This window comes from Podarcis tiliguerta (assembly GCF_965153285.1).
Source record: "Podarcis tiliguerta genome assembly, chromosome: 1".
Lineage (NCBI taxonomy): Eukaryota > Metazoa > Chordata > Lepidosauria > Squamata > Lacertidae > Podarcis > Podarcis tiliguerta.
Window position 1 is genome coordinate 11,528,668 of NC_139534.1, and position 20,667 is coordinate 11,549,334.

At 44.7% G+C, this 20,667-nt stretch overlaps 1 protein-coding gene across 2 annotated transcripts in view; it reads left to right on the forward strand.

Moving 5' to 3' along the window:
• The first annotated feature begins 5,798 nt into the window (after window positions 1-5,798).
• Window positions 5,799-20,667, forward strand: part of NBEAL1 (neurobeachin like 1) — a 141,082-nt gene continuing 126,213 nt past the window's right edge. The window contains exons 1-2 of one of the 2 annotated variants that reach the window (XM_083404486.1): window positions 5,799-6,007; window positions 7,539-7,973. In XM_083404486.1, coding sequence (XP_083260612.1) covers window positions 7,923-7,973 — 51 coding nt within the window. In that variant the 5' untranslated portion in view covers window positions 5,799-6,007; window positions 7,539-7,922. The remainder of the gene's footprint in view (window positions 6,008-7,538; window positions 7,974-20,667) is intronic. The other variant, XM_083404487.1, reaches the window with a different exon arrangement.

Genomic DNA, 20,667 nt, shown 5'->3' on the forward strand with positions numbered 1-20,667 from the left:
CACTGATTCCTGGACCATCCTCGGGCCGGATTTAGAAGGCGACTGGGCCAGATCCAGCCCCCAGGCCTTAGTTTGCCTACCCATGGTTTGTAGAAAGACCTTGTATCACCGGCTGTTTTTCAATACAATGCTTGGTTGCTCTGTTTGAGTTTGCATTGTTAACTGAAATCGGGTAACCACTGTTGTGTTTTGCAAATGAGTAATCCACAGCAGACTCATCAATATCCCTGGCTTGTTTACTCCAAGGTATAAACGGAGGATAAAAATTATATCAGCTCTGCTTACCTTGGTATCCTGATTAAAGGTTTTAAACAGACTGTGGATGCGTTTCAAGGTAATAAAAACTGCAGGTGGCTGTAACGTAACTCCACATTGATCCTGGAACAAAGAATGACTTTGTGCTGCTCCCCTTATCTCCAGTTAGCAAAAGGGCAACCGACAATAACTGAAAAAAGAGGAACTCCTTCTTCCTTAGTAGTAAATTCTCTTCCCAGGTTAACAATCTTCTGCATGATTTGAAGTTTCAAGCAAAAAGACAAATTTTCCAGAAGCAAAAAGGGTAGAAATGTGGGATTTACCACAATTCTGTCTCCATGCAGGGTTTGAAGTAACACTGTCAGGTATATGTGCTGAGAGGTTAAGTGCCAACATAATCCCTGTGCTATTAGGAGGCCATCAGCACAAAGGGAAAGGAGAAGGTATAGACAAATTCAGTCCTCCAGATGTTTTGGGACTACAATTCCCATCATCTCTGACCACTGGTCCTGCTAGCTAGGGATGATGGGAGTTGTCGTCCCAAAACATCTGGAGGGCCGAGTTTGCCTATGCCTGGAAGGAGTATGCAGAGTTTAATAGATTTTTAACATGTTAAGTGGGTTTTGAATAAATATCAATAAAATAAAACAGACTATGGGAAGCTTTTTAATATTATGGAACAGACTACCGAACCTAGGCTGCACCCCTAGAAAGAGATGATTTTGAAAGGGAGCAAAATGAAGGCTACACTGAAAAATAAGTTCAAAAAATTATAAAAGAAATATTTGTTGTTGTTTAGTCGTTTAGTCGTGTCCAACTCTTCGTGACCCCATGGACCTGAGCACGCCAGGCACTCCTGTCTTCCACTGCCTTCTGTAGTTTGGTCAGACTCATGTTTGTAGCTTCGAGAACACTGTCCAACCATCTCGTCCTCTGTTGTCCCCTTCTCCTTGTGCCCTCCATCTTTCCCAACATCAGGGTCTTTTCCAGGGAGTCTTCTCTTCTCATGAGGTGGCCAAAGTATTGGAGCCTCAGCTTCACGATCTGTCCTTCCAGTGAGCACTCAGGGCTGATTTCCTTCAGAATGGATAGGTTTGATCTTCTTGCAGTCCATGGGACTCTCAAGAGTCTCCTTCAGCACCATAATTCAAAAGCATCAATTCTTCGGCGATCAGCCTTCTTTATGGTAAAAGAAATATACTGACTGTGAAAGATTTTCAGTTCAAAGGAAGAATTGAAGATGTCCCCGACAACTTGTGTAAGCAAAGTGCAATAGAAATTGGGGAAAGGACACAGTCAACTTAATAATAAAGTACCAAAGAAGGGGGCATTGAGAGAGGTTAAGCAAACACAGAATTCAGAACTACTCCAGTCAGATGTATGGTTAAATGTATAGTAGCGCAGGGAGGAACAGCCAATGAAATAATTCCAAAGGAGAAAGCAGTCAAATAAGGAGAATTAACTTGTTGTTGTTGTTTAGTCGTTTAGTCGTGTCCGACTCTTCGTGACCCCCTGGACCAGAGCACGCCAGGCCCTCCTGTCTTCCACTGCCTCCCGCAGTTTGGTCAAATTCATGTTAGTAGCTTCGAGAACACTGTCCAACCATCTCGTCCTCTGTCGTCCCCTTCTCCTTGTGCCCTCCATCTTTCCCAGCATCAGGGTCTTTTCCAGGGAGTCTTCTCTTCTCATGAGGTGGCCAAAGTATTGGAGTCTCAGCTTCAGGATCTGTCCTTCCAGTGAGCACTCAGAGCTGATTTCCTTCAGAATGGATCGGTTTGATCTTCTTGCAGTCCATGGGATTCTCAAGAATCTCCTCCAGCACCAGAATTCAAAAGCATCAATTCTTCAGCGATCAGCCTTCTTTATGGTCCAGCTCTCACTTCCATACATCACTACTGGGAAAACTCTAGCTTTAACTATACGGACCTTTGTTGGCAAGGTGATGCCTCTGGTTTTTAAGATGCTCTCTAGGTTTGTCATTGCTTTTCTCCCAAGAAGCAGGCGTCTTTTAATTACAAGGGGATAATTAAAGACAAACAGGAAGGTGTGATCAATTGTACAATGAATTGCAAGGGAGAACCAACTGAATGACAATCAATTGCTGGTGTGTGGCCACGACAAATAACTTTATAATGAATGACAGGGAAGCACTGAAATGAAAATAAGTCCACAAGAGAGAAAGCCACAAGGGGCTCTACTGGCCCAAAGTCTGATCCAGCCTTCCCTCCTTCCACCCACCACAACAAAATGTCAGCTGGCAGCAAGAAAATGGTTGCCCAGACACTTCACTAGAGAGGCACAATTATAGGCGGCACTCAGGTTTCCTGCGGAGGGGGGTAAACCTGCAGTCTATATTTGGAACAATGCAATTTATATGGGACGCGGGTGGTGCTGTGGGTTAAATCACAGAGCCTAGGACTTGCCGATCAGAAGGTTGGTGGTTCGAATCCCCGCGACGGGGTGAGCTCCCGTTGCTCGGTCCCTGCTCCTGCCAACCGAGCAGTTCGAAATCACACCAGTTCAAATAGATAAATGGATACCGCTCTGGCGGGAAGGTAAACGCCATTTCCGTGCGCTGCTCTGGTTCGCCAGAAGCGGCTTAGTCATGCTGGCCAAATGACCCGGAAGCTGTACGCCGGTTCCCTCAGCCAGTAAAGCGAGATGAGCGCCGCAACCCCAGAGTCGGTCACGACGGGACCTAACGGTCAGGGGTCCCTTTACCTTTAATATATATTATAAGCTTTATGTGGCTCAAGAGCATCAATCATCTCCCTCCCCATAGGTTCATAGCTGTCAACTTTCAGATTTGAAAATAAGGGATCAGCAGCCTCGAAAATAAGGGATCAGCAGCCAAAATAAGGGATCAGCAGCCTCACCTGTCCCAGGCACTCCTTTCTTCCACTGCCTCCCGCAGTTTGGTCAAACTCATGCTGGTAGCTTCGAGAACACTGTCCAACCATCTCGTCCTCATGGTTCAATGTTACTAGTGAGCAAAGTTACTCAGTCAGGATTTGAATCTTGGTCCTAACTTCTGGGGTTAAGTTTCTATTTAAAAGGTAAAGGGACCCCTGACCATTAGGTCCAGTCGTGACCGACTATGGGGTTGTGGCACTCATCTTGCTTTATTGGCTGAGGGAGCCGGCGTACAGCTTCCGGGTCATGTGGCCAGCATGACTAAGCTGCTTCTGGCGAACCAGAACACGGAAACGCCGTTTGCCTTCCCACTGGAGCGGTATCTATTTATCTACTTGCACTTTGACGTGCTTTCGAACTGCTAGGTTGGCAGGAGCAGGGACCGAGCAACGGGAGCTCACCCCGTCACGGAGATTCAAACCGCTGACCTTCTGATGGGCAAGTCCTAGGCTCTGTGGTTTAACCCACAGTGCCACCCGCGTCCCTTCAGTTTCTATTTAGCTGCCCGTTAATACTGACAAACCGTGTCTCCCATTCATCTCTCAGATCCCCTTGTAAATTTAAAGTACTGACATCACCACATCCTGCGGTAAAACAATTCCCCAAGTTAATTACATATTGTGTGAAGATAAGTGTGTGAAGCTACAGCATTCCTACCATCAGCTTAAGTGACACATTCAATCTCTCTCTCTCTCTCTCTCTCTCTCTCTCTCTCTCTCACACACACACACACACACACACAGAGTAGAGCCCCTCTGAGCCAAAGGCAGAAAGCCCAGCCAGCAGCCAAACGAAGCCTCAAGTGGTGGTTCCCACAGCGCAGCAACCCGGCAAAGGGGATGCAGCAAGGAAAACCACCATCACCTCTCCGCTGGGAAGCGCTGAGCAAAGGCGAGTCCCCAGGCAATGCGGCCGATTTGATCGGCACAAGACATGCAAGCTCCACCCCCCAGTCGTTCTTAGACTCCTTATTGGGTGAGCAACGCAGCCAAGCAACACAGTTGGAGCCTCCCTCCTCCCTGGCTGGCAGGGAGGGAGGGAGAGGAGCTGCTTCCTTTGAAACCCGGGAAATTTACGGGACATCATCAATAAGGGACAGCAGCGGGACACGGCGCTGGGATAAGGGAGTTTCCCACCAAATAAGGAAAGGTTGGCAGCTATGCATAGGTTTCAGCTTTCAGTTTCCATTTGACAGGGAACCTTCTATGCTTACTGGAAGGCATTGACCTTTTTCAGTTCTCATTGGGATAGCATTTTGTTACGTTTTCCCCTTTCTGGAGTAAAATGGGCAGTTTTTAAAATGTTTGATGCTTTATTATCTTTTTATAGTATATGTTGGAAGCTGCCCAGAGCAGCTGGGGGAACCCGGTCTAAGGGGCGGGGTACAAACAGAATAATAATAATAATAAATATAATAAATAGAGTTGTGGCGACAGTGCAACCCTGTTTAACACCTGATCTCACTGAGAATGGTTCACTTTGAGAGCCATTGTTATCTGTGATTGTTGCTGCCATATTATCATGGAGGAGCCAAAGGACGTTCACAAATTGATCTGGGCAGCCAATTTTCAGAAAGACAGTCCACAGGGCATTACAATTCACAGCATCAAAGGCTTTAGTCAAGTCAATAAACACAAATACAGGAGTTGGTCGCGCTCTCTGCATTTTTCTTGAAGCAGTCGAGCGGTGAAAATCACATCCGCTGTCCCTCCAGAAAGTCAAAAAACCATTTTGGGATTCGGGAAGGCTCGCCTCGGATATTGTTAGGAGACCGTTTGCCTAAGATTCTTGCGAGAATTTTGCTGGCCGCGGCTGGTAGTTTCCACAATCCGTTCTATCACCTTTTTTAAAAATAAAGAGATTGATAATTTTGGCATCCCTAAAGGCTGCTGGGATCTCCTCTCCCAGATTTTTTCGCCAAAGAAGAAAGAATAATAATGATAATGATAATAATAGAATCATCATCATAATAACAAATAGAATAATAGAAATACAGAGTACTACTACTAAATATAATAAATAAATAATAAATAGAATAGAAATGATAATAAGATTATAATAATATAATAACAAATAATAACAATAAATAATGAATAAATAAATAAATACATAAATAATAAAAGTGAATAATGAATAAAATAAATAGAATAATAGGAATAATAGAAAAATACAACAACAACAATAATAATAAAACAGCTATTATTATTGAATATGACAGAGTTCAGCTACTACTAAATATAATAAATAAATAATAAATAGACTAGAAATGATAATAAGATTATAATAATATAATAATAAAAATAACAATAAAGAATAAATAAATAAAAAGTGAATAATTAATAAAATAAATAGAATAATACGAATAAGAGAAAAAATACAACAACAAAACAACAACTATTATTATTGAATATGACGTCCCTCTTTTCAGAAATGTTGGAAAGTATGCTTCCATTCTATAAGAAGCGGGGTGGTGGTGGTGAGGGCAAGGGGAAAAGACTCTTCCAGGAGCCAAGATGGCCGCCGCGGCTTCCTTTCCCTCCCCACCCCACCGCCTCCGCCATAATGTCATCTCCGTGCGCCTTCCCCAGAAGGGCGGACGTGGTGCGTCGCGGGGCGGGGCGGAAGGAGGCAGCGCTGGAATGTGGGCGGGGCGTCGGGGCGGCCGATGTGGCTTCCCATTTGCCAGCAGCGGCGGCAGCAGCAGCAGCAGCAGCAGCAGCAAGCGCCGCCGCCTCCTCCTCCTGCTGAGCCGCCTCAGCTTCTTCCCCCGAGCTGGGCTGAGTCCGCGGCCAGCGAAGGCGCCTCGTCTCCGGGGTCCGAGGAGCCTCCCGCCTCCCCGGTGAGCGAGGAGCCCCTGGCCGGCTGTGGGGCGGCGGGGAGGGGAGAGCCGCCTGGCTGTGGGGCTGGAGGAGGGCGAGGTATTGGGAGGGGAAGGAAACAGGGAAGTGGGGAGGGCAAATGCAATGAGAATAAGGATAATTTATCTCTCATGAAACTATAATTTATTTCTCCTGAAACTACAGCCTGGGGATTAGGGGTGGTGTGCCCTGGAAGAAGGGTGGGGTTGGGGGGCGATGAGAAATTATTATCATTATTATCATTATCATCATTAAATTATTCATTATTATTATTTATTTATTCATTTAAAAAAATGTGCTTTTCAGGTTTGTGCATTTCACTAGTTTTATAATCCTTTTAACATTTCGGAACTCGACTTCCCTCCCCCTCTTTCTGCGGTTCCTTCAATTTATTTGTAATATCTTCTGCATATTATTCCAAATTAACTTAAGTCGCTCACTTGTTAATCTACTTTAACTCGACTTCCATCCCCCTCTTTCTGCGGTTCCTTCAATTTATTTGTAATATCTTCCGCATATTCCAAATTAATTTAAGTTGCTCACTTGTTAATCTACACTCTTGTCAAACTGCAGGTTATCACAACAATCCTGCCAATGTTTTTATCTGTTTACAATTTATCTGTAAATATTCAGTAAACCCATTTCCATTCTTTTATAAAAAGTTTGCTATCTTGATTTCTTATTTTTCCAGTAAGTTTCGCCATTTCTGCGTATTCCGTATGTTTTCGTATCCATTCTTCCTTTGCTGGGACTTCTTATTCTTTCCATTTTGTGGCAGGTAACCTTCTTGCTGCTGTAGTAGCATACATGAATAAGTTTCTATACAGTTTAGGTAGTTCTGTCTCTATAATTCCCAAAAGAATTTATTTGTTGTTGTTGTTGTTGCATCATTGTATTGTGCTGGGTTGAAGTAGAGGCACCCTGTAAAAGGGGCAGACAAGTGAAGTTAGGAAAACAACAGTGTGTGAAATAAAGGTGGGGGCAAAGAACCATCAGGAACAAGGTTTGAGGAGAGATGATCTGTGTTTAATTTTGGATTATTATTTTTTAAAAATATATCTTAAGTAGTACTGTGGTAGAGCGCAGTTGTCACTTTAGCCTACGACAGCTTTATCAGTCTAACCCCCCCCCCCCCAAATTCCCTGGAAGCCTTCCGTTTTTCATCACCCTTTGAAAATGGTTAGGGTTTTTATAATTTCTAAGCTAGGGGGAACATTTAGACACGGTACGTGAGAGGAGGGGAGAACCTGGAGATGTTGGTGGTTCTATTGCGAAGAGGGTTTTTTTTGCCCTTATTCTAATTTCTGGCACATTTTTACAGAAGCAAAGGCAAGGAAATGAGTGTCCGAACACTTTAAAATTTAAATTTAAATAAATGATGTGAATTGTAGAAAATACCCAACATAGTGGGTACTTTAAAAAATAAAATAAAATCAGTCTTTATTTTGTCAGCTGATCTGTCAACATTGCTTTGCTGTTTGGTACACTGAAAATATATTTTCTACCATGCAGTTTGTCACTGAGGGGGATGATGAAGACTTGAAGTCAAACTACATCTTATCGAGGTTTCATCATTCAGAAACAACAAGAGCAGTTCCTGGGATCTCCTTCAGCACTCGTAATATGGAATTATAACATTTCCTTTCTTACGTCGTCTCACATCCTGCATGCTCCAGCCAGCACAATTTTATTTTCAGGGGTTAATTCCAAAGTGCCATCGATGAAAAGGAGAGGGCTGATTGTCACCCTTAGCCGATTTAACTGTGCAGGAGTATTGGAGAAAATTGTTTTCCCCGCCCTTGATTGGATTGACGAATTAAAGCGAACATTTTGAATTGAAAGTGAGCATGATAGGATCTTGATCATATGGTACTTCACGACTGAGGAAGGCGAACGATGGCGTCCAGAGAGAGGCTGTATGAACTTTGGATGCTCTATTGCAATAAGGTAACTTCTTTTTTAAAAAATAAATAAAACTTGGGGGATGCTTTAGTTGAAGCTGTTTTGTTGAAACCAAATGGCTAACAGTGCAGTCTTAACCACGTATGCTCAAAAGTAAGTCATCTTGAATGTATCGGGAATAGGACTGCAGCCTTAGACTGTTTTTTTATTGGAATCCTGATATGCTGGTAAAAAGGTAAAAGGGACCCCTGACCATTAGGTCCAGTCGTGACCGACTCTGGGGTTGCGGCGCTCATCTCGCTTTACTGGCCGAGGGAGCCAGCGTACAGCTTCCGGGTCATGTTGCCAGCATGACTAAGCCACTTCTGGCGAACCAGAGCAGCGCACGGAAATGCTGTTTACCTTCCCGCCGGAGCAGTACCTATTTATCTACTTGCACTTTGATGTGCTTTCAAACTGCTAGGTTGGCAGGAGCAGGGACCAAGCAATGGGAGCTCACCCCGTTGCGGGGATTTGAACTGCCGATCTTATGATCGGCAAGACCTAGGCTCTGTGGTTTAACCCAGCCTCTGATATGCTGGTACAGTTGACCAAAATGTCCACAGTTGTGTTCTCCTATAGGGCAGGTACGACAAACTTTTGAATCTCCAGGTGTTGCTGAACTACAACTCCCATCATCACTGGCTGTTGGTCATGCTAGCTGGGGCTGGTGAGAGTTGTAGTTCAACAGCATCTGGCTGGCCAAAGATTCCCTATTCCGAACCTAATCTGTTATATCTAAAACTTTAAATATTTGTTTCCTGGCCTTCTTTCCACGGAACCAAGACTGGATGCAGCCTTCCACTTGAGTGTATACTCATTATGCAGGGAGTTTGCCAAACTTGGGCTTGTGCAAACTTGATGGTGATGCTGAAGATGTTCTTCAGTGAATCTCAGGCTACAGAAACGAGATGTTTACACCACCACAACAATTTGCCGCATAATCATAATTAGGCTCCGGTATTATTTCTGGTTCCTTTCATCTGAATTTTGCTTGCGTTTGGGTGGCGCTTTCTTCAGCAGTTTCCTTGCGCAAAAGCACTTGGCATTTTTGTTTGCGTGTCCATTGTTTTGTTGCAAAGAAGAACATGCAAAAATGTTCCTCTGAGCCATAAGATTTGGAGTTAAGGAATTTGCCTTTAGTCCGCTGCCTAAGCTGGTGAGATTTTGAAACACAAACGTCCTATTGTTTAGAAGCTCAATATGACCGTGCTGATTGAGCTTTGTTTTGAAGTGAGCAGATACTTGGTGGCATAATGAAAAATAGCACAAATGTCCAACGGAATATTTTGAAGTGGGACCTAAACATTTATGAAGTTAGCAGTGTTTTCTAACCATTCCTACCTAGCAATAAGTAAAGGTAAAGGGACCCCTGACCATTAGGTCCAGTCGTGCCCGACTCTGGGGTTGTGGCGCTCATCTCGCTTTATTCGCCATGGGAGCCGGCGTACAGCTTCCGGGTCATGTGGCCAGCATGACGAAGCCGCTTCTGGCGAACCAACAGCACACAGAAACGCTGTTTAGCTTCCCGCCAGAGTGGTCCCTATTTATCTACTTGCACTTCGTACTTTTGAACTGCTAGGTTGGCAGGAGCTGGGACCGAGCAATGGGAGCTCACCCCATTGCGGGGATTCGAACCGCCGACCTTCTGATCGGCAAGTCCTAGGCTCAGTGGCTTAACCCACAGTGCCACCCGCGTCCAAGTCTACCTAATAGTACAAACCACCTAAACCTTCCAGATACTCCAATATCTTTTGCCTCTGAACGCTTCCTCCAAGCTAACTACAGGAAGCCCTCAACTTACGGACATTTATCTTTTGTGCATCCAGCTTTTACATGCATGGCCATTTAAAAATAAAAAGGGGACAGGGGTCCAGGAAAAATGATTTCGGCAATCCCATCCGCCATTGAAGCCAATGGGTTTTGACTATACAGGACTTTGGCATTAGGTGGAAGCCCTGGAACGCAAGCTCTGCGTAATGCACGTGAGAGGAGAGGGAAGGTAATGTGCGTCGCTGGGTCGAAACGGGTTACAATTTTATGGAAATAATATCTGGAAAAGTTGGTGGAGACTTGCTGTTTGTAGCACTGAGCCCAGCTGCTAGGTGGCGCGTTTGGGTATTTTAAGTTGTCCTCTACCAAGCACTTTTCTTCTCCCTTCAGCTGTGAAGGTCGTTGGGGGAGCTTGGGCCAGTCCCTGTTTCGTAGCCTAACCTGTCTCACACGGTTGTTGTGAGGACAAAATGGGGAGGGGGTAAAACCATGGATTCCCCTTTGAGCTCCTTAGAGGAAAGGTGAGCCATAAATCAAATGTATTAGTTGAGAAACCTTCAGCCCCAGGGTCAAATGCAACCCCAGAAGCCTCTCTAGAGGAGTAGAAGAACCTCATGCCTGGAGGCCAAAACAGACACTAGCCTACCTACCAAAGTAAATGTTTATATTCCTTGTTCCACCCATAGCTGTCAAGCGTCCCCTATTTGGCGGGACAGTCCCTTATCCCAGCACCATGTTCCACTGCTGTCCCTTATTGATGATGTCCCTTAAATTTCCCGGGTTTCAAAGGAAGCAGCTCCTCTCCCTCCCTCCCTGCCGGCCAGGGAGGAGGGAGACTCCAACTGTGTTGCTTGGCTGCGTTGCTCACCCAATAAGGAGTCTAAGAACGACTGGGAGGTGGAGCTTGCATGCCGCGTTGCCTGGGGACTCGCCTTTGCTCAGCACTTCCCAGCGGAGAGGTGACGGTGGTTTTCCTTGCTGCATCCCCTTTGCCGGGTTGCTGTGCTATGGGAACCACCACTTGAGGCTTCGCTTGGCTGCTGGCTGACTAAAATCTCTTATTTTGGCTGCTGATCCCTTATTTTCAAATGTGTAAGTTTACAGCTAGGGTTCCACCCATTGTGGCTTCTGTGGCCCCAGGGAGGTGGCCCAGAGAAGAGTAGATCCCTGGCTGCTTAAAGTGTTGCCACTGTGCTTTAGAAATATGTGAATGTGACCTAGGCAGCAAAACATGTCCCTGAAAGAAAGTACATTATGTGAATGGTTGAAATGAGAACCACCCCTACAGATATTGCCCGTTGCAAGGGCCCACTTGAGATCTTGACAGCCTAATGTATAAAGATTCTCTTTTTCTCGGCAATTATGCCTGAAGGTGAGACTCGAAAGTAGGTTCCACTCCCAATAATTCAGTGTGACTTACATCCTAGAAAGCATGCTGAGAATGGTAGCCTGGGCATGTGCTTACGAGTGCTGAAGGACTGGAAATTCTGTTGTATCAAATCTAGCAGAACTTCTCATAATCTAGGAGCGAACCGTCTGAAAAATGCTCGGGAATGCAGGAATCACAAATGACTTATGGGTTGTGAAAGTAGGTTAAGATGACATCTTTTATTGGACCAACAGCTGTTGGTGAGAATGCAGAAGCTTTTGAGTTTAAAAGCCTATCAGGCAAAAACTACTGCTCTTTAACGCTTTAATCTAGGAGTAATGTATGGCTGCTTTAAAGGTGCTTGCAGCACAAAATGCAGCACCGGATCAGATTTTGAGCTACCAGAGGAATATATATCAGTACTGTTTTAGTTTCTCTGCTGTCCTGTTTATGAGTTGAGTGACTCAGATTCCGGTGATCATCTTGGAGTGACTGCAAAAGTCAACCTTTCACGGTACATCTTATTTGACCGAAAAGGAGCAGAGATAGTCTTATCCACGTGAAATTATTTCGTCTTTTATTTGCTGAAACTGTTTTCTTTAAACCCACAAATTAAAAGGTAACGGTGAATGAATAAAATGTCTACTAAATTGTTTTATTTGCGTCAGTATTTAGATGACCTATTAATTTCACTTGAAATTGTATAGTCTTGCTTAGGGGGATTACAAGGCTGGAATTGTTACATAATAAGCTGTGCCAGTATGCCAGGGGCTACTTAGAAATAGAGCTCTGCCACTTCTAGGGAAAAAAGAGTGTGGAAATATTTGAATTGGTCAAACCATAAAACAATTTCCTTCTGACTTTACTTTTTAATGAGAGATGAGACAGAGACCAATGGCACGTGGTTTGACTTGACACAATAAATTGTGTTATGCATACATTTTTTTAAAATGCCACGTATAATAATACCATCTGCTTTTTGTGCTGAAAAAAGTACTCTGGGCAGAAAGCAGCAGTAAAACTCAAGAATTCCAAGTAAGAAGCAATCACCGCTCAAGCTGAAATGGGGCCTCAATCCTGTTTCCAGCAGAGATTGAAGATCCCCGTAAAATAGTCTCGCGGTGACAAACTTTGGGTCCGATTCAACAAGCAGCGAGTCCTGTTTTGTTTCCAGTGGGAGGAATTCTGAGCAAGTGCTTGCCTCTCTGCTGAAATCAGTAGCACGTAAAAGCGCATCGCTGTGGCTGGAGCAGGCCCATTGTTTTTTGGATCAGTGTGCCAAATTGAAATATGTGGGCTTCTTGTTTTGATACCGAGTTAATGACTGCATAATGCATGAAGCACTTCTGCCACTTTAGGGCACTTGTTCAGATGTCTGCTTTGACTTTATTGCATTCCTGTCAAGACGTCCGCAGAGGAAAAGTTTCATCCATTGAGTAAATGCCCTATGTGGAGGGGGGGGGGGAAACCTGGCAGAAGTTCCTTTGTTTGCTAACGCATGCTCATCTTCTGCCACTTAAGATTAGAAAAAACTTTTCTGGCTATTGAAGGGAAGATTAGCTGCACTCATTATAGAGACAAATGCAGATTGGGTTGGCACTGAAACAGCAGAAAATATCAAAGCTCTGTAAATTGTTCTTTGCGTGGCATGAAGAAGATAGGATTTGGGGGTCATGTTTTTTGTTTAAAAAAGGCATTGGACCTACTGAGATGATCTTGCTGGCTAAATGTAGTGGAGGAGCTGGATCGCGGCTTCTTGTCCAGATAAGTGCTTTCCATGGTTGAAGAGATCCTACATGGAAAATCCATCATGTATAGATCTAAACCACATACTGAATCTGTTCATACTGTTGTGTGTCGCTGGACTCCATCTTCTGTCTGCCCCATTCAGCATAGATTGCAATGGCCATTGGTGATGGGTGCTGCAGTCCACAAAGATGTGGACAGTTTAGCCAGCCCTTTGATAAATGGCGGATTGTCCGTAAGTCAAATGTGGAACAGTTGTTACATCCTGGAGACAGTGGTGGAAACTGAGATATGAAAGCTAGGAGCTTAAATGGCACCTTAAACCTAGACTATGAGCGCAACAACACAATGTCTAGTCTTGCTTTTTTAAAAAACAAGAATACAGAGCTGAAAATAAATGAACTGCTGCTAAAATATTACGTTAATTTTTCACATGCTCTAGTCCATGGGTAGGCAAACTAAGGCCCTGGGGCCCGGATCAGGCCCAATTGCCTTCTAAATCCGGCCCACGGAGGGTCTGGGAATCAGCATGTTTTTACATGAGTAGAATGTGTGCTTTTATTTAAAATGCATCTCTGGGTTATTTGTGGGGCATAGGTATTCGTTCATTCCCCCCCCCCCAATACAGTCTGGCCCTCCACAAGGTCTGAGGGACAGTTGACCTGCTGAAAAGGTTTGCTGACCCCTAGTCCTTCCCCTGCCCACCCCCTTCATGTTCTTAAGAGGGTCTCTTCTGCAGTCTTCAGAGAGTAGCTGGAAGTGGGGAGGCAGAAAAAGCTCCTCCTTTCCGTCCACTCTGCAGTTTTAATCTGAAATTTCGACGCAGGATTGCGCCCAGAGCTCAGAAACTGCTCGCGCTCATGAAATTCCCTGTCGCAAAATGCGCCTAGGACAATGGGAGTTTTGCACACTGCCTGGAGATGGACATATACCCCCAGTGGGAGAGGTCACAATCCTGTCCGTCCCCCACCCGGAAAGTAATATGACTTGCTTATAATATGTTTGGAAAAGCAGCCTGTGGAATTGTTGAATATCGGGGCAGAACATTTGGTGAGAAAGCGAGAAGTAATTGAACTGGTTATTTTTTCTAGAACCGTATTTTTCGCCTTATAGGGCGCACCGTCCCATAGAGCGCACCTAGGTTTTTTTTGGAGGGGGGGAATAAAGAAAAAAGTGTGTCCTATAGGGCGAAAAATACGGTATATTAATGAAAGATGGATAGAAGCATACATTCACCAGGCAGGTGGACTTTCCACTTCACAAGCCGACTGATTCACTAGCTTAAATATTCTGCCACTTTGACAGGGTAATGTCAGAGTCTTAGGCACTAGTTGTGGTTATATAGACAGCTGTCACGTCAGGGATGTCCTCAGGTCACATTCTGCTTTGGGGCTTTGAGAACTAAAGGTCACTTTGGCAAAACAACAACTTGAAGTAAGTGTAAAACGATGAAGACCCCGTGTTTATAGTCACTTGCATAATCCGGTGGCGGTTATGGAGAAATGTTTTACCCAAATGTTTAACAAACTGAGTTCTGCCCAAACAGGTTTTTCATTCACCTGACCTGCTGTGGTTACTGCTTCTTCTTCGTGAAACACAATAAGTCTTTTTTAAGGGGGGGGGGGGACACCATTATTACCGTGGTACCTCTAGTTAAGTACTTAATTCGTTCCGGAGGTCTGTTCTTAACCTGAAACTGTTCTTAACCTGAAGCACCACTTTAGCTAATGGGGCCTCCTGCTGCTGCCGCGCCGCTGGAGCACAATTTCTGTTCTCATCCTGAAGCAAAGTTCTTAACCTGAAGCACTATTTCTGGGTTAGCGGAGTCTGTAACCTGAAGCGCATGTAACCTGAAGCATATGTAACCTGAGGTACCACTGTACTTCTACTTTTAAAAAAATCGAGTCAGTCTGTGGTTTGAAAGCAATAATTTTACTCTTCAGCGGTGAAAATGCTCTGCTTCCATGACTTTTACTTTTAAAAGTGCTAAAAACTAAAAGGGGGGGGGGGGAGCGGTACATTTCCCTTGGTTCGCAACACCTTTCAGGGAGATGTTCCTTTGCCACAGCAACAGTGCAGAACCTGCAGGCCACGATCAGAATCAGGCCTGCTAGGCCTCTCCATTTGGCCTGTGAGGCTGTTTGGGCCAAGCCATGTGCCGTTGTCCTGCTCCTAACATTGCAGGTAAAGGTGGAGCTCCCATGATGTTTGCAGGCCCTGCCAGTCAATTGATCTGCAAAGTACGGTGCCTTTCGGTTTCTGCAGGCAAAGGAAAAGGGGTCACCTGAATTTACTGTGATTGTCAGGTGACTGACATGTGCACCCGCCTGCCTATCAAAGTTGGCCTGTGCGGGTGGTGGAGATAAAAACAGGTCCACTTTCCCACCCCTGCCTTAGAGCAAAAACTTCCTGTCCTTAGGAAACCAATAGGTGGAAATGGAGGCGAGGATCATTTGCCACTCGAAACGGGCAGGCTGTGTTTTCTTTGTCATAAAGAAAGCTATTCAAATGTGTCCTCTCAACTTCTAAAGTGAAACACTTCCGGACTTGAAACCTAATTCAGTTCTTAACCATGGAGCAGTTTTCTACCGATGCAGCTATTAAAGCAGCAACTGGGTGTTCATGGACCTAGGATGCTGTGGTTGCAAGATTCCTACATTGAGTAGAACCGGGTAACAAATGTGGTGCTCGGAAGGTCGGTGATTCGAATCCCCACGACAGGGTGAGATCCCGTTGCTCCGTCCCAGCTCCTGTCAACCTAGCAGTTCAAAAGCACACCAGTGCAAGTAGATAAATAGGTACCTCTGCGGTGGGAAGGTGAACGGCGTTTCCATGTGCTCTGGTTTCCGTCAAGGTGTCCTGTTGCGCCAGAAGCGGTTTATAGTCATGCTGACCACAAGACCTGGAAAGCTGTCTGTGGACAAACGCCGGCTCCCTCAAACTGAAAGTGAGATGAGCGCCGCAACCCCATAGTTGCCTTTGACTGGACTTAACCGTCGCAGGGTCCTTTACCTTTTATCTCTTTTACAGCTCATCAGCCTCAGCCAGCATGGCCAGTTCATGGATGATGGCAGTTTCAGGAAAGCCCCATGTTGGCTATCTCTGGAGTAGAAGGTTGGATTTGATGATCTCCAGGGTCTTTTCTGACTCTAAATTTCTGTCATCCTAGGGAGTATAGCAGTTGTGAGAAGAACTGAATACTTGAGTTATTTGACCTGTCTTTGAGGACAGTGTCGTGTGCTGATCTCTACAATAAATGCATTTATTGTTTTAGCCATTACAAATATATTATTAAAAAAATACAGAACTCTTCCTGCTGTCATATTTTATGTACATAACAAAACATACATATCTGGATTTGCTTTTTACTGCTGTTGTTTCCCAGGGCTGATTCAGAAGCCCATAATACTGGGGAGAAGCACAGAGATTTGGACAAAACCACCATAGCTGATGCCCTTACAAAAATGTTTTATTTTGCGATTTGCATTTCTTCTACTGCAGGGCCTAATTACTCCAACCCATCCATTACTGATTAGAATATACCGTATTTTTCGCCCTATAGGACGCACCGGCCCATAGGACGCACCTAGATTTGGGGGGGGGGGGAATAAAGGGGAAAAAAATTATTCCCCCCCCCAGGCGCGGGGCTGGTGGAAGCCTGAGCTTCCCCCGCCCCCAGAAAGGGTCCGAGAACGATGGCGAAGGTGCGCGCATGTTCACCATCGCTCCTGGAGCTTGCGAGGCTGCGGGCGAGGGAAGCCGGAGCTTGCCCCGACCCCAGCCCCCAGAACGGGAGCCAGAGCGATGCCGAAGCTGCTTGCCGAAGCTGCTGGGGGGATAGCTTCCTGAAGCCTGGAGAGCAAGAGGGGTCGGTGCGCACCGACCCCTCTTGCTCTCCAGGCTTCAGCGAAAGCCTGCATTCGCCCCATAGGACGCACACACATTTCCCCTTCATTTTTGGAGGGGGGAAAGTGCGTCCTATAGGGCGAAAAATACGGTACTTAAAATAGGTTGAAACATTTCCGCCTAAGCAGCCTGAAACAATTAGGCACTTGAGTGAGTAGACAATACTGGTACTTCAGTAATGATGGGTTTGTGATCTAAGCAATTAAGACTCCAGGAATAATTTAGTTTGACATATTATGCTTCAGGGAATTGGAAAGTGAGAGAAAATAACATATTAAAGCTAATATATTCATGGGACAAAGAGTGAACCCTCTTTGAATTCTGTGGTTTTACCTATCAGGACATAATAGCTATCATTTGTTGCTTAAAGGTAAAGGGACCCCTGACTGATAGGTCCAGTCGTGAACGACTCTGGGGTTGCGGTGCTCATTTCGCTTTATTGGCCGAGGGAGCTGGCGTACAGCTTCCGGGTCATGAGGCCAGCATGACTAAGCCGCTTCTGGCAAACCAGAGCAGCGCACGGAAACGCCGTTTACCTTCCCGCCAGAGCGGTACCTATTTATCTACTTGCACTTTTGACATGCTTTTGAACTGCTAGGTGGGCAGGAGCAGGGACCGAGCAATGGGAGCTCACCCTGTCGCGGGGATTCAAACCGCCGACCTTCTGATTGGCAAGTCCTAGGCTGTGTGGTTTAACCCACAGCACCACCCGTGTCCCTTTGTTGCTTAGCATGTCTTAAAATTAGGTAAATACAACCTCAGATGAACAACAACACATGACACAATACACCGTAGTAGTGACTTTTACTTCTTAATACCTGATTTTGGAGTACAGTGGTGCCCCGCAAGACGAATGCCTCGCAAGACGGAAAACCCGCTAGACGAAAGGGTTTTCCGTTTTTCAATGCGCTTTGCAGGATGAATTTCCCTATGGGCTTGCTTCGCAAGACGAAAATGTCTTGCGAGTTTTGAGATTTTTTTCCGCTCCCCACCCCCTTTTTCTAAGCCGCTAAACCGCTAAGAGCCTTTTAGCAGCTAATCCGCTAATCCCTTAAGCCTTTAATAGCCGCTAATAGCCGCTAAACCGCTAATAGCGCTAATCCGCTAAGCCGCTAATAGGGTTGCTTCGCAAGACAAAAAAAACGCTAGACGAAGAGACTCGCGGAACGAATTAATTTCGTCTTGCAGGGCACCACTGTATCTTTTTCCAGCAAATTGCTAAGTGCTAATGAATGTTCATGACAGGTGGCTGTCGAAAATAAATTGCAGCCGAATCCTAGGAGTTTGTGAAATTGAGTGGTCAGAACAGAACAGATGTTACTGCAGTCACAACCAGGCATCATTGCAATAAATGCCCTTTGGCATACGCTCCATTTTTAATACAGTGGTACATTTCAGATGAGTGCACCGCGGACAATTTAAACAAGGAACATCTTTTCTTCAAGCGTTCAGTTTGGACAACAAGTATCCTGGCTTTCTATCAGTTGTTAAACGGACTGCCTGAAACATTTTGGGCTCAAAATAAATTTCAAAGCAAAGCCCTCCCAAAGCAACTTTCTTTTCTTTTCTTTTTTTAATATAATTTTTATTCCGTTTGCAAATAAAACAAATTATTACAATTCATACAATTTTTAACACCATTCTCATTTTTTGACTTCCCTCAACTTGGCTGGTACTCCTTCCCTTCTTACTTTCCCACACAGTTCTGAAATCTCATCTAATTTATAAATTAAATCTTGTTTCACCCCAATTTTTAATTTTTCTTTTTTACAAAGCTTCATTAAAAGTTACAAGCGTTATTTGTTTTTCACTTAAATTAAGCATATATTCTGAAAATTTTTCCCATTCTTCAGTAAATCTCTGATCTCGTCGATTTCGAATTCTTCCTGTCATTCTGTCAAGTTCTGCAAAGTCCATCATCTTCATTCTCCATTCTTCCAGTGTTGGTAACTCTTCTTGCTTCCATTTCTGAGCTATCAATATTCTCACTGCTGTTACTGCGTACAAAAATAGTTTCCTATCTTTCTTATTTATCTCATTCCCTACAATGCCAAGTAGGAATGCTTCTGGTTTCTTAACAAAGGTATATTTAAATATTTTTTTCAATTCGTTGTATATCATTTCCTAATAGTTTTTTACTCCCAAAGCAACTTTCGTCTAAGCCTTAATACCTGTTCCATCACAATATAATGGATGCTTTAGCTGAGATTCCTTCATTGCACGGGGTTGGACTAGATGAACCTTGGGGGTCCCTTCCAACTCTACAATTCTATGATTATTTATAAAAAAAAAACAGCATTAAAATTCACACTAGCAAAACAGCAGAGGTTAGAACACGAAATGGTAAAAAGCAGTTTGGAATAAAAGAGTCTTCGGTTTCATTGAAAAGCCAATAGAGCTGAAATCATATGTTGCCTCTCTAGGGAGGGAATTCAAAGAGCATGGGGCCACTACTGAAAAGGCCCTTTTTCCTGTGCCCTGTGGACATACCCGGTCTGCCCTTGTAGCTGTTAGTTTATGGCAAGGGATGCAAGTTGGGTTTGTTTTAATCTTGGGAGTTGACACTTCCCCATGGAGTTTCTTAAAAGTTTAGTCATGCTATGCAGTCAGTTAAAATGCTTTTTAAAAAGGTAAAGGTACCCCTGCCCGTACGGGCCAGTCTTGACAGACTCTAGGGTTGTGCGCTCATCTCACTCTATAGGCCGGGAGCCAGCGCTGTCCGCAGACACTTCCGGGTCACGTGGCCAGCGTGCAAGCTGCATCTGGCGAGCCAGCACAGCACACGGAACGCCGTTTACCTTCCCGCTAGTAAGCGATCCCTATTTATCTACTTGCACCCGGGGGTGCTTCCGAAATCCTAGGTGGGCAGGAGCTGGGACCGAACAGTGGGAGCTCACCCCGCCGCGGGGATTCGAACCGCCGACCTTTCGATCGGCAAGTCCTAGGCGCTGAGGCTTTTACCCACAGCGCCACCCGGGTCCCTTTTAAATGCTTTTACTTGTATATAAAGCAGTACATTAATACGTGGCAGTTGACAGCCTCTTGCAGAAGGAACTGTGAGGGTGGATTTGAATTGACTCGATATTCAGACCAGTGTTTAGAAGAGGAAGGAGAAAAGTATGCAGAGAGCGTTGCAACTATGAATTAAGCACATTTCAAGGTTCTGTTTTTCTTAGATGCCTAGGCAAAGTGTGAGTGTTTAGTTGGGGTTCTCGGGACACGGGTACCAAAAACCTTGCCTTGAATTTGCCTTGAAAATATTCCATTAATCCTGAGACGTAGCGTTTATTTTGTGACAGTGCAAGACCTACCACCTCTCAGAGAGAGCGTGGGAAATGCATGGGCTTCTACTTCCGGATGGTTTTTGGCAAATCACACAGCACAGTTTTCCCTGAGAGTTACCGACTGTCTTCTATTCAGTCACATGACTTAGGACTTTATAAAACATGCTGTAAAAAGCCTAAAGGATTTCATTGTATGGGATGAGCAAGGCCGAGACAGTGCATTTTAAAAATGATTCTTGTACAGTGGTACCTCGGGTTACATATGCTTCAGGTTACATATGCTTCAGGTTACAGACTCCGCTAACCCAGAAATAATACCTTGGGTTAAGAACTTTGCTTCAGGATGAGAACAGAAACTGTGCAGCGGCGGTGCGGCAGCAGCAGGAGGCTCCATTAGCTAAAGTGGTGCTTCAGGTTAAGAACAGTTTCAGGTTAAGTACGGACCTCCGGAACGAATTAAGTACTTAACCCGAGGTACCACTGTATATGATATCTGTGGGAGGTAAATTCCCACTGCTTTTATATATCAAACTTGAAGCAAAAGGGTTTGTCTTAGTAGCTAACAGTGTCTCCTACAACTCTGCTTGTTACTTTGAAAAAGATAGCTGTCAACCTTCCCTTT